This window comes from Apostichopus japonicus, chromosome 19, assembly GCF_037975245.1.
Source record: "Apostichopus japonicus isolate 1M-3 chromosome 19, ASM3797524v1, whole genome shotgun sequence".
NCBI classification, from domain to species: domain Eukaryota; kingdom Metazoa; phylum Echinodermata; class Holothuroidea; order Aspidochirotida; family Stichopodidae; genus Apostichopus; species Apostichopus japonicus.
The window spans coordinates 19,323,888-19,338,681 of NC_092579.1; the positions used below are offsets into that span (position 1 = coordinate 19,323,888).

General features: G+C 37.0%; 1 protein-coding gene across 3 annotated transcripts; it reads right to left on the reverse strand.

Moving 5' to 3' along the window:
* Positions 1-346: 346 nt before the first annotated feature.
* On the reverse strand, positions 347-8,091 carry LOC139960248 (inactive serine/threonine-protein kinase 19-like). Of its 3 annotated transcripts, none has more exons than XM_071958454.1 (8): positions 7,974-8,091; positions 6,434-6,521; positions 5,740-5,885; positions 4,944-5,167; positions 4,464-4,561; positions 3,960-4,018; positions 3,281-3,369; positions 347-2,424 (listed from the first exon to the last, which is right to left on the reverse strand). In XM_071958454.1, exons 2-8 carry the CDS (start codon positions 6,516-6,518, stop codon positions 2,382-2,384), a joined length of 744 nt encoding a protein of 247 aa, XP_071814555.1. In that variant the 5' UTR covers positions 6,519-6,521; positions 7,974-8,091; the 3' UTR covers positions 347-2,381. The 3 variants fall into 3 exon arrangements, with proteins under 3 accessions (XP_071814555.1, XP_071814554.1, XP_071814553.1); XM_071958453.1 differs by lacking the exon at positions 7,974-8,091 and adding an exon at positions 7,830-7,969; XM_071958452.1 differs by lacking the exon at positions 7,974-8,091 and adding an exon at positions 7,774-7,931.
* Between the last annotated feature and the right edge of the window lie 6,703 nt (positions 8,092-14,794).

Genomic DNA, 14,794 nt, shown 5'->3' on the forward strand with positions numbered 1-14,794 from the left:
CCAAGCAGACGCTCGTGGCGCAGTGAAACAACAGTGGGAAAGGGCAAAACAAGTAAACATACAAAGAACAAGATAATTAAAGGTTAAAGTCAATTAGAAGTCGTTAAGTCGTTAAGTTTTCAGAATTAATTTGAAGGGCAACAAGGGAAGGAGAGAGGTTGATGAATTTCAGGTAATTTTTCCCAAAGATGTGTGGCAGTAGCAGCAAAACAGCAGTTCCTCAGGATCTGTTTTATGGTGGTTTTATGGTGAGAATACGTTTATTCCGAGAGTGCAAATAACCACAGAATCATCTTTTGAATGAGAAATTATAACGGAGAGAAACACAATATCATTTATAGAAGTGTTATGGTGTTTTGCAAATACTTGGATCTATTATTAAATGATTCTGACATGAAACAAAAGAAAAATCAATACTAATAAAACTTTTCAAAACAAAACAAAATTTCTGTACATAAATTTCTCTTTCATAAGAATTTCTTTCCATAAATTTCTCTTTGTAAGTTATAAACATTTTCTGTATACTTTATCAGAAGTAAATAATAGCTGCTATTCTCGACAGAGAGGTATCAAATACTGTTTTATTCTCTTTTATTATTACTAAGTCATTAAAGCAAATCTGTTTCTATGTACATATTGTAGAGAATATCTTTCCATGCATGTATATACGCCACTCATTCAACAAACGAACGATACATTTTATTATCTTGTAAACCCGTATGGCTAAAGAGACAACAAAAGTAAACATTCGATAATCAATCTGATGGCTGAGAAAATAATAAAGCAATCATGATATATTTCAAATAATCTAGATCCTTCCAATATAAACAATTATAAGAAATGAAAGTACTTTTCTGATACGAAAAAAACTATCAATCAATACTAATAAAACTTATCAAAACAAAACAAAATTTCTGTACATAAATTTCTCTTTCATAAGAATTTCTTTCCATAAATTTCTCTTTGTAAGTTATAAAAAAATTCTGTATACTTTATCAGAAAGCCAAATAAATGATAGCTGTTATTCTCGACAGAGAGAAATCAAATGCTGTTTATTCTCTTTAATTATTACTAATTAATTAAAGCAAATTTGTTTTCTATGTACAGATAAAAAAAACCTATTGTAGAGAGAATCTTTCCATACCTATACGCCACTCATTCAACAAACTAACGATACATTTATTATCTTGTAACCTGTATGGCTAGAGAGACAGCAAAAGTAAACATTCGATAATCAATCTGAGAGAGAAAAGAGAGAAATCAAATACTGTTTATTCTCTTTAACTATTACTAATTAATTAAACAAATTTGTTTTCTGTGTACAGATAAAAAAAAAACCTATTGTAGAGAGAATCTTTCCATACCTATACGCCACTCATTCAACAAACTAACGATACATTTATTATCTTGTAACCTGTATGGCTAGAGATACAGCAAAAGTAAACATTCGATAATCAATCTGATGGCTAAGAAAATAAAAAATAAAGATAAAAAAGCGATCATGATATATTTCAATTAAACTAAGATCCTTCCAATATAAACAATTATAAGAAATGAAAGTAATTTTCTATTTTATACCTCATTCGTGTAAAGGTTTAGATACAAACGAAGACATCATAAAAACACCATGATTAAAACAATTGTTTACAAATAATTTCCAATTGGTAAGTTAAATAAAGCCTTGTGTTTTTGTTTTTCTTTCAGGCTAATGTTTCGAGTTATCGAAAAAATGCTTTTTCAATTTGAATCAGTTTCCTCTAGTATGGTGGCTCAGAAAAACCATCGCAAATCAGTGATACTTTCGACTTAGTTATCAAGTGTTTTGGTTTTGAGTTTACTTCTAATCTACCTTGTGGACCTCAGAAATCTTGGGCTTGTGGTTAATACAATTTTTGACAAATACTCTCCACTTTGTTAGGTCCATGAATTCTTGGTTTATTTCAGAATAATTAAACATTTTCCTCACAAGCATACACATGCTATTTCATCATTCCACATGTTATCCGGAGCACTAACACATGTAAATTCGTAAATGAACAAATGTCACTACAACTTTGGCCACACCTGCTCTCACTAATGTGTTCACATGTGATACATTAACAGTCAGCCTACATAGTCTTCTTTCACATGTCAATTCCAAACTGATCACATCAACATGACTTTGTTAACCTCTCCTTTGGAGGCTTCACATGATTTTTCACAATGATCAATACTCTCTTCAGGGAGTTCACATGTTATTCACATGTCATGCCTCAACAGTACCTCAAGATGTAGTTGATTTACTCTACTGTCACCAATAATCAACACATGTCATCACGACTTTGGGGACCTCTTCTCTCCTTAGGGTGGTCACATGTTATTCACATGTTACCTTTCAGAGTTCACATGTCATATCTCAACAGCACCCCAGATGTAGTCTGGATTCTAAAAGAAAGATGTAAAGAGTAACAAAATATTAATAATGCATTAACCAAAGAAAAATGAAAATTACAGATAAAAACAAAAAATAGACCTGATCTTGAAATCTTAAATATTGGGAGCTCCTTCCAAGTTTCAAAAGTTTTGAAAGTTAGACTTTGAGTTGAAGAAATAGACAAATAATGCAATGACTGACTTTCACTGGGGTGGGGGAGGGGGGACAAAATGATGTGTTACTGATTCAAATGCATTTTTTGGCATTGTGGTATACCATTGTGGTAAATTCATCAAGTTCTTCTCTTCTAAATGCTTTTGTTTTTACTATTCACTGCATCTAACTGCAGATCAATCTTCAAAACATGACTGAAAAAGTGATGGGAAGTTTACACTCCCCCTCCAATCCCCCTCCCCCAACCCATGCCACCACTACACCCATTACCTCATTATACCTGTAATGGAATACTCGTAGGTAAATCAGAGCAATATTATTTTGAAACACAAAACACCTTGTCCAACCTCACCTGCTACTAAAAACTTGATCATTGTCCAACTGGTCTTCTATTAATGTCACAAAATGTACCCCCAAAATATATTAGTCTAACCAACAACCTTTGTCAACAGAAACTTATAAACACTTATGCTTTCCCAGATTAAGAATAAAATATGGAGGACCACTGGCTTACTTCTCCATTTTTTCCTTTTTTGTGTGTGCAAAGTTTCCCAAATTATTGAAGGACACCTTGTGTCAGAGAACAAAATAACTGAATAAATATGACTCCCCTCTCCCCACTCCCTTCTCCCGCCCCATTCACACCACCCTCATAACTTTCATAAAATGACTGAGGGTATACTGTTTCCTTACTTTATCACATGTTCAGCTCCAAGAATGTCATACAGGTGATATTTCATCCCTAGAGGTTCAACAGCTTGCAGTTTCCTTCCTTCAAGTTCCTTAAATAACGAGAAAAAAAAAACATGTGAATGGCTACTTTGATGGCTACTAAATTGAGAGAAAGTTGGAATGCTAACATTCGGGTTAGGACAGGACTAATACCTGCATTAATACCTAACGTTCCGGTTAGGACAGGAGGAATAATACCTGCATTAATACCTTGTTTCGGGTTAGGACAGGACTAATACTTGCATTAATACCTAACATTCGGGTTAGGACAGGACGACTAATACCTGCATTAATACCTAATATTCAGGTTAGGACAGGAGGACTAATACCTGCATTAATACCTAACATTTGGGTTTGGACAGGAGGACTAATACCTGCATTAATACATAAGGTTCAGGTTTGGACAGGAGGACTAATACCTGCATTAATACCTAATATTCAGGTTTGGACAGGACTATTACCTGCAATAATACCTAATATTTGGGATTGGACAGGAGGACTAATTCCTGCATTAATACCTAATATTCAGGTTTGGACAGGAGGACTAATACCTGCATTAATACCTAATGTTCGGGTTTGGACATGAGGACTAATACCTGCATTAATAACTAACGTTCAGGTTTGGACAGGAGGACTATACCTGCATTAATATTTCTTTGCGACGACTTGTGCGGATAGTCCTCAGCATAGCATCCCTTCCTAAAATGAGAACAAAAATAAGAAAACATAAATCAAAATATTTAAAAAATACAAAAAAAATTGTAGGGGAAACCCAGACAAAAAGATAATATCTGAAAGATTCTGATGAAACTACAGAATAGTAGCTGAATTAGCAAAGATCAACACTCCACTTGGGAATGTTCCTCTTATAAAACTAGATGTGAGCCAGAAGATTTCTTCGTACAGGTCCTGAGAGGTGATGGAACCTAGACCTACCCAAAAAACAACCCATCAAAGTCCCAAGATAAGTTTCTTTCTATGCATTATTTGATACATATTATAAAATTCTTTGTGATTAAAATGTGAAAGTTTTTCCATCACCCATACTTCCACCCTTTACCTCCCCTCTCCACCCACCCCCAATAAAAATCTTCAATTGTTGTGGTATTGTGACATATAAATTTAACAATTATTGTTGAAATACCTTTGCGGTAACATTTCATAAAAATGCCAGCTCCAGGAATGGCCAACCACCAACTTCCAATATCTCTGACTGTCAACAGTCCACTATGAAGTAGCTTCCTGTAAAAAGGTGAAAGTGAATAAATAATTTGACATTTACACTAGTTTATGTCAAACCACTGCCTTCTTTGATTTACTATGAAAAGAATATCACTATAAACAGATTTTGTTTTTGTTGGGAAAGAAAGGGGGTAGGGGGTTGGATGCATGAGGTTGGATGCATGAGGTAAGGGGGTGGGTTTTGGCTTTCAATATTTCATGCAATTTCTGTTACACTTAATATTTCATTCACAAAATGTTGTTTTCTCATATATTGAGCAGTTCAGTTTAGTAAGTCCCAGGGGTGTTATTGTCACACCCACTCCTGAACTATTTCAATGTTATACAATTTCATCTCTTGCATGAAAAAATTGGGCTATCACAAGTGCCATTGTTCACTTACGTGATATCTTTCTCTTGAAATCCCCAGCTGGACATAGTCGTTTTGTTAAATGTGAGGTCGGTAGAACCGTCCACCAAAACAGAAATGAATTTCTCGGTGATATCATGAGGACAGTGTTCGCTACTTCTCAGACACTTCTTATAGTCTTCGGTGAAGACCAAACAATTTTCACTCTCATCGTCAAAATGAAATAATTTGATTTCTTTCTTCTCCTGAAGTCTGTTCTGTGTAAAGTAAAGACAAATCATATTTTTAAACAGTATCGAATTTGAAGCACACTTTAAGCTACTATCCTGTTTTATAAACTCTTTCACAATTTCCTGTTAAATGCATTCTTTGCACATCAATCAATATGTAATATTTATTATATATTATATATTAAGAAAAACAGTGAACAATTGTGGAAAAAATAGTGAACATGAAATATCAGACTTGAAGCCAGTGTTGCAGTCCTAGATGCTAAAAATTTCTAATTTTTATGAGTTTTAAGTATCTATGGTAACACTACAAAAAAAAAAAAAAACTAGAATGTTGTTTCAAAGCATTGCTGAGTATGTAATTTGCAATTGGAACCAGCTGTAGATATGGACCACTGAGGTATAAAAATTAAATCTGTTATTATTCTAGCTAAGGTCTATAGTACACATGGTTCGATGAGGGGTGTGGGGGGGGGTGGGTTTCATTACCCACTCTCTCCGACCAAAATGTCTGCACAAATTATTTGATGGTGCTAATCAATGAAGTAATTGTGTCGCAATTAAGTACTCTACAAATTTGTCAATGTCCGGTGACTCACGATATCTCTGTCAACTTGGGTTCTGTTGTTCACCACACTGTACAGCTGATGCTTGAATATAATGGGAGGAACCCGATCGTTAAACTTGGCCGAGTTGAACATGGAACGGAAAAATGCCAATGCCGTATCGGTATCAACTGCATCATCTGTAGAACCAAATGAGAGCTGTAACTTTACCTTGGGTAGTAATTTTGCTATAGTTTGATTATGCCAATACACACAAATGGATAACATGCATATTAATTAACTAAGACATCTTATGTTAATTAGTTACAATGCTAATGATGCTACTAATTACAGCATTACTCAATATTCAAACCAGTGCAAAGAAACAAAAAGTTATGCATTCTTGTTTCACTTTCAAACATTTCACATTATACTCTAAATTTCTTAGCAGGTTGACCACAGCATCATCAGCATAACTTCATTTAGTGTGATTTATTTGTTTAGCAAACATCTCAAATTTAATCCTAAGGTATCAAGACCTACAGCAAATAATTCTGACTTGGAGGGGAACCAATAATTTAAGGAGGGGCAAAATACTTGTGTTGTGTAACTTGTGGAGGCATGGATGCATGTTGGGGGCACAGATGGGGTGACAGCATAGTAGGCTGCATGGGGAAGGGTTGCAGAAAGGGGACATGGCCCCTTCCCAATGTGCCCCATCGTCCTGCCCACAGGTCCCAAAATGTACCTCCAGATGCTGAATTTTCTTCATGCATGGCTGCCTTCTTCTGCCTCTTTCCATAAAACATAGCTCTTGGGTTACTGCGCTTCATAATCTGTTCAAACAAGAAGGAAAAGAAACAAAACTTTCATGTTCTCTATATCATAAAGCATACCATTTACCCTATCACCATGAACAGTGCATTATATACAGAGAAAATATCTAAATCTAGACTGTAGGCCGGGCTTCGGTTCTTCACATCAGTGTTTGTGAATGGCCATTGACATGAAATAAGGGAGCACACTGCATGGAAGTATGCTCTGTACAGCCTATTTAAGACATTTTGCATTGGGTTTCACATCTTTATCAGAAATTATCATTACACCCACATCGTCACATTAAATTTACCGTCAAATTCTACATTTTGACACTTTCATTTTTCTTTTCTCTTCAACGTTGTTTATTGCCAATGGATTTAACATGAGATATAAATTACTGTGGTGGGTGTACTTGCTAGTATTATGATTCAATGCTGAAGTATAATTAAAAAAAGTTAACTGACACCTGATTTCCATTAGACTTTTAGGTTTTTAGATGGGACACTTGGTTCGAAAATGGGGGATTTCATCATCAGGCTTCATTCTTTCCTCAAATGGAAACCACTCAAACAATCGATAGTAATTGTTGTGATTCCTGCTATCAGCAAATATTCTCTTTGGTATGTTCTAAATTGTACATAACTTAAAATTAAAGAACGTACACTTTACTTAACCTAGGCATATGGGCAATATGCCTAGGTTTTGTAAAGTGTACGTTCTATAATTTTAAGTTACGAAGTAAAGGATATCAACCTTGTTCAGAACAGACAACAGAATCAGTGCAACAACTTACAGCACTTGCACAGTACATATCTGATTGAATGCTTAGGTTATGTGTCCACTCCCAATGTTGACTGAACTGTTACTACATTTTATGACATCGAGGGTGCCTATGCACTATAGCCTGCAATTTGTCAGTTGCTTCCAAACTTTTCTTTGCCTGACTTTTCAAAGATATTAAATATATATCAAGATTGTGAAGAAAAAAAAGGTGTGGATGAGTCACTTGTACAAGGCTGTCTGAACTCTTCGGAAGCCATCAGCTGATCAACTGAAAATTTGATCTAATAATGCTAGGCCTAATATTAATAGTACTACTCAGTTGGCAGTCTCAAAGTGTATAATACTTTTGAAACCTATCGATATAGCGGAACTGGTCCTTGCATACTCCTAGCGTAAGGTCTAGCAAAATATTTTTTGATGTAGGCTACAGTAGTTCAGTAAATCTCGAAAAGGAAAACGTTTGTGTAGTCCAAGTAACTTCATTACCATCAAAACTAGTGTAAGTTGATACTACAAATATATTTAGTGAAATTCCTGCAAACCTCGAATAGTCTAAAACATTATTCACTAAAAATAGCAATACGTGCTGTGCATTCAACCGTCCTTTCGAAACTGCAGGGCTTGATTACATAATTCCTGACATATATATTCTGTTCGTATATATTACAAGTTAGTGCAAAACGTACCCAAGGAAATATATACAAATTTATGATTGCAACATGATTTAGTCATTCGTTATCGAGATAGGCCTGAACGAAAGAGTGATATAAAACCACAATCCATTACTAGCAAATATGCTAGACAGTAAGATAATGAGAGACAGGCGCGTAGCCAAGGGGGGGGGGCTAAGGGGCAACCGCCCCCCCCCCCTTCTTGAGCATATTTTAAATTTTTTTATAGTAATTTCATAATAGAAAATGCTTAGATGCAACTTACAAGGCCTGGCCGCCTGGGAAGTACCATTTTCAGCGATCTGGGAGGCATTTCGGCCAAAAGTTTCTTGTACGCTTCGCGCCAACATATGGTGGCGCTATAGTCTACAGGCGTCGCTCCTCCCTTGGCAAAATTCCTCGCTACGCGCCTGATGGGAAAAGGGTCACCAGTGTCGTACAAAGCGAGGGACGGGGAAGGTACGGGAGGAGGGGAGGGGGGAAGTCCTCCCCGGGTACTCGTCAAAGGGTGCCATGCCACAGCCCCCTAAAAAAATTCCCTATTTTGTAAATCATTGTGTAACCAGTAAAACGCATTGCAAAAGACTCACACCATTTTGCATCTAAGCCACCTTACATAAACTTTTCCTCAAACCTTTTCTCAAAGAGGAGGGGGCAACCCACTCCACCAAGACGGCATCTCCTGCACGGGGTGACAAAGGAAGGATCCGCCACGGGTGCCAAATATTCCAGGTACGCCACTGAGGGTCACCCGATGCTGAGATTTTTACAATCATAATTCCACTCTAAAAGTAGGTACCCACAATGAGACATTCAATGGTTTATTTTAACATTCATCAATGTCTGTGAAAACGCTGAAGGGCCAGAACCTTCAGCTAAGAACGTTTAAAAACTTTGAGCAATTTTTGGTGTCAAATATTTGGTTCCAATACTTACAAAAATATGTTATTGAACCCCGTCGTTAAAACAAGTGCGTGTCGGTGATCCTTGTAGCCAATGACGTCGTGGCGTTGTTGAGGGCGGGTAGAAGGATGGAAAGTTTGTCCGCAGCGTAATTTCTGCTTTATACGAATCTATATAGACCTAATTTTAATCATTGTAACCAGATCGGTTAACCTTGAACTTCTTACTTGTCGGTCGTCAAATTTGGATATGTCGACCCTCATTTAGTTGGTTCTCTTTTTCTATTTTTATAATTATCTTGTGTGCAGGAATCTAGAAATCTTTGTAAATGTCGATAATATACATGCAACTGTAAAAATGATACTGACTGGCCAATCAATGCCCTCCCAAGTTCCTCTCTACGTTGTGCTATTTCGATTTTTGATAAAAATTATCTACCAAACAAGAATGATTTTATTAAAAAACATTGATTAAATCTGTCACGGAAAGGAATCAATTAATACGTCTGTATTCGATTTTGTGATTATGAAACTTGACTTGAATATTTATTTTAGCTAAATTAGAAGGGTCACAATTCCGTCAATTAGCCTCCGTACGTACTTCAGTGTTGGTGCATGAGAGGGTCATAAACTTGGTATACGTAAGTTGACGTCTTTGTTTCGGTATTTTATATACCTCCCCCCTGCAGTGTTTGTTACACCATGGTTACATGGTTTAAGTAGGTAAACATTAATCATTTGTAAAATATTTTAAGTAAATAGATAATATGTTTTAACATTCTATAAATGGCGTACATTGCTTGATACTTATATACACGTAAACCAATGTTTTTTCTTCTTATATATATGCACATATATAGATATATATATATATATATATATACATATCAGGTGCGTATCCAGGGGGGTCGTTGGGGGCGGGCGCCCCCGGGTAAGAAAAAGAGAAGAGAAAAAAAGAGAAGAAAAAAGGAAAAAAGAGGGGGAAAAAGAGGAGAGGAAGGAAGGGAAAAGAAAAAGAAGAAAGAGAGAAAAGGAGGGAGTAAAAGCAAAACGCGAAGACACCGGGAAGAGAAAGAAGAACAGTGACATCATTACAGCGCTGAAGGGTAGCCAGTGAGGGATCAATGATTTCGTAAAAGTGTGACTCACCCTACCCCTTACACCGACAACTCCATTTTTTGACGTTTCCATTTTCCTCTCTCACTAATGATCTATATATATACTATATATGGTCTATCATAACGCGTGTGTAGAATTGTGCTATGAAACCAACTGTGGCTGGTCTCGAACTCGACCGTGTCGTCGGGGAACATGACGCATTTTGGGATGGGGGCGACCGCCCGCCCCCCTCCCCCCCCCCTCCATTCAGCATTTTTTTAAATTATATCGCTAAGTAATTTCAAAATAGAAAGTGCTTAGAGGCAACTTACAAGGCCTGGGAAGTGTCATTTCCAGCGATCTGGGAGACATTTTCGGCCAAAATTTGCTTGTACGCTTCGCGCCAACCTATGGTGGCGCTACGCTTAGATAATTTGCCTACAGGGTTCGCCCCTCCCTTGGCAAATTCCTCGCTACGCGCCTGTTCGAATTTGTAACGCAAACAGCAGATATCACATCATATCAGTGAGCATGAAAATGGCGTTCCAGGATGAAAAGCCTCAAAACTGTCCGACTTGCCTGAAAAAATAACCAAAAATTTTCGCGCGCGAAGCGTGCGTTCAACGTGTTCATGTCAATATCATATAAGCAAGCATCGGTTATTACATCGCATGCCATCATGTACCGTACGGTCCGTTAAAATTGCGCAGTATACCGCGGGATGCTAATGTAAACAACGACATGTCTCATGTAGATGTATAAAAAGCATGGAGGTCCAATTATGTCAAAACTCTCTTTTACATTAGTAATGACGAATTAGGGCCTGCACCCCCGCCGCGCAGTGGCGGAGCGTCCATATGGTCAGGGGGGCGGATGCCCCCCTGACGGACTCAAATGGACTGCTGGCGCCTTTTTCAGCTCTTTAACACTTTTTACTTATTCTAGATTATTGACTTTTTTATTGCGCGCTCATCTACTTATTGACATTTGTCACATTTTGTTGGTGTAATTTGGCGATGACACCTTATTCTTCGTTTATCTGCAAATTAGCCAGGCCCGGAAAGGGTCATTTCCGGCGATCTAGGGAGTATCTTTACTCAAAAATTTTCTGTACGCTACGCGCCAACCAGTGGTGGCGCTCCGCTTAGATAGTGTCGAAAGCGCCCCTTCAGACCATTCTCGCCACTCCTGACCAATACCCCTTTCCGCCACTGCCGCCGCGCCTCCTACGCCTATGTGTGTAGTGTTTGGTTTCGGAAATATCTGCTATTTTTTCATTTCCTTCAACCAAGTTTTATAATAGCCGTTATAACAGGTTTTAATATTTGTACACCAATAAATTAACTGTGTCTGAATTTTCGAAAATTTCTGACCAACATTCTACATCACACTTCCCTATACTCGTGCAATTTTGACCGGTCTGTTAGGGGTTGAAGGAAGTTTTTTCTACATTGGTTGTCCATAGATGAAAGTTTGTACAACATTATGGGTATGTTTTGAAGTGAGTTTATTCACGAGAAATGTGAATTTTCAAATTCTGAACAAATATGGGGCTTAAAACCTTGAAAAGTGGGGCTGACGGGTATTGTGGGCCGCGACGTAGAATCACCTATACAAAAGCAAAGACCCACAGGAGATGCGATCAGGTCGAACATGATGTGTGCCGGGTTGACAATCTTCAAAAAGATTATGGATGGAAAAAAAACTATTAGGAAATACTTGGTTCTCAGGCAAAAAGTGTACATCTGGTTGGTCATTTCAAGCCCGAGAAGTGCCGTTTCCGGTGATCTGGGGGGTTTCAAAACAAGAAATTTTCTTGTACGCTGCGCGCCAACCGATGGTGGCGCTCCGCTTAGATAGTAATTCGCGCCCCCCGGGTTTGAAAATCCTGGATACGCGCCTGCATATATATATATATATATTAACTTTCCACTATTCGCACCCATAGATAATTAAAGGTTTGCACCCATTAGCCATCATGTACATATATGAACGTTTTCCACATAAATTTGTTATTATACCTATACCATCGCACCCCGGGCCCTATAGGGTCATGCCTCGCACCCCCATGGTTGCGTGCACCCCAGGCTAACAAGCGCTGATTAAAGAATCTAATCGAAGAGGGAGAGGTAACGTTTACCACCCCGCCCCCCCCCCCCGATCCGTCTTTTATACGTCAATAATTACTGGGGATGGCCATTTGTTGCTCTTGGGGCCATACCTTTTTTTTTTTTTTTTTTTTTTTTTTTTACCACTGTATTTATTTACAATATCGTAACACATAATACAAAAGAAATCAGCAAAAAGACTTACATAAGAAGCTTACATAAAGAAATCATAGAAGTCGTTAAGTTTACACAAATTGTTGTTTTGCTTAGAAATGAAATAGTGCAGGTCAAGACCAAAACAAATGTTGGTCAAATTAAAAGAATAATTAGTTTTAATGCAATTTGAATTCACTGCCTCCCAGAATCGCTCAACGTGACTACAATTATAAAACAAATGTAAGCGTTTCATCGGCATTCTTGCAAAATGAACAAAGTGGAGAATTAACCATTTTCATTTTATAAAGCAAGCTATTTATGCCTAAAATACGATGTAGAAAACGCAATTGTAAATATGATACTTTGGGGTCATTCACAGCCGTATAAGGCAGCCTAAAAATCTTATTCCAAACTATTTTCACTGGAAAATTCATAGCTTGCCACTTCATAATAGACGACGGGGGCGTGCAGAGACCGGTAATTAGCTTATTATAAACATTTTTGGTTATTTTGTGTGTGCGCATGCACATATTAAAGTTATTTTCACTCATTGGGAGCAAAACAGAATCATTGGGGCCATACCTGACACATTGTACTTACTTTGATGTGGTTACCATGAAAGCTGATCTAGGTTAGCTATTAGGTGACTTTAAAATTGCTCTCCCAGCCACACCCACCACAGCCGGTTTGCCAGTCGTCTGGTTTCATATACAGGAATGCACTGTGAACATTGTGATGTACAAGGCAATTGGTTACCTTCCCAGCTAACCAAACCCTCTGGGCTCCCGGTCTAAATGCATCTGTTTAAAAATTGGACACTCTTAGACTGTTTTCAGACGCCACCATTATTTTGAACTTTGAAACGCTGTTATGAGTACCCTATAACATGAAATTCTTTTAGGTGGGTATATTGTTTTCAAAAAGCAAATTGAATTGTTGTGATCCAATTCCCATAGTTAAAATATTTAGATTTTTTTTTTTATTTAAATATATTTACTAGTACCTTAATATGAATTAATCATACGTGGTATGTACTGAGTTAATTTCCTTTCAAATGTTTGCATAAATTACTATTCTAAACCTAAAAGTGTTGCCACCCAGAGGGTTGACGGGTTTAGATGTACATAGGATGGAGCGTTTAATTACTATCTGTCAGGAATTAACCATTTTGCTGTAAAATATCGGTTCACCAGTCATAAACAGTAGTATCCCAGTGTGATTGTTGTTCTTCATACATTTTTCACAGATTTATAAAGACGCCAAAACGAGTTCGAAAATGATAAATGTTTGCATATTGCAAATTGAAATTGTAAGATTGAGTTATTTGCAAAAACATTTTTGAGGTATTGCCAGCACACTCTGGTACATGTTTCATAGACGTAACTAGAATTATTTTTTAATTATAAGAAAATCACATTTGTATGAGAGGAACATACAAGTGGGGTGAGTGAATCATTCATTGCATATTTTTGTGCCTTTGTATGTTTGTAATTTTGCTTCATTCTGTGTTTGTATATGAAACTTGGTATCATTTTCACTATTTATTGAGTCTCAAACTCATTCTATCAATCCCGTCCCTCAAAATCAGCTGTAAAATATCATTAACTCTTTAAAGAGTGAAACTCACTCTTTTAAAAGAGTGATTCTCACTCTTTCTAGAGTGAAAAAGTCCACTCTTTCAGAGTGAAAAGCTCACTCTTTGAAGGAGTGAACATTCTCACTCTTTTGAAAGAGTGAATTTCACTCTTCATGGAGTGATCACTCACTACACTCTCAGAAAGAGTGAGAATTCACTCCAAACGAGTGAAAATTCACTCTTTTGTTTTTATATATATATATATATATATATATGTTAAGGCATTTTAAGTGCCTTCTGTCCCATTGTTCATAGTTGTGTATAGTTAACTCTGAGCGATTTACAAAGTATAGCATTGTGCCTTTTATGCCGGTTGCCGGGTATGTGCGCGATGCTTGCTTAAAGTGCCCCGTTGTAATGAAATATCCAATTTGAACAAAAGGAGTGATTTCGGTTCATGATTTTGCAATTTATCAAACCAGCTTATTGATTACATCACCTTCGAAACCAGACCAAGATAATATATACTTTCTTAGAAAATCAAGTTTGAAATCAATTGTTTGGAATAAATGAACATATCGTGCGTATATACTATATCGATAAGAAAGTACGCCGTGCGCGCGAGAGGAGGAGAGAGAAAGAGAGAGAGAGAAAGAGAAAATCACACGTCATAAATGTACGTAGAATTCGTGACAAAAGAATTTTAGATCTCTATTCACTTATATTGCAATTGGAATAAAAGTAAAGTAAAACAAGTTGTTTTTAAATTGAAGTTATTTTTTGTGGTAACGATTTTCAGAAATTGTCATACAATGGAGATGTTAACACGAGGTGACTGTGCGTGCGTTGTGTCTACGTTATGTAGGGTACAAACTATGAGGTCAGGGGGTATCTCTTCTTTTCAAATGAAATTTAAAAGTGAAAGAAAATCAATAGTTTACACGAGACTGTTAATACATGTGACATGCTTTAACACCGACACATCTTTATTTCAGT

Coding starts and splice junctions, on each gene's coding strand:
- LOC139960248 (XM_071958452.1), bottom strand. Junction 5,886..6,433: donor AGAAAATTCAGCATCTGGAG/GTACATTTTGGG, acceptor TTGGTTCTACAG/ATGATGCAGTTGATACCGAT. Junction 2,425..3,280: donor GGAGCTGAACATGTGATAAA/GTAAGGAAACAG, acceptor TCTTTCTTTTAG/AATCCAGACTACATCTGGGG.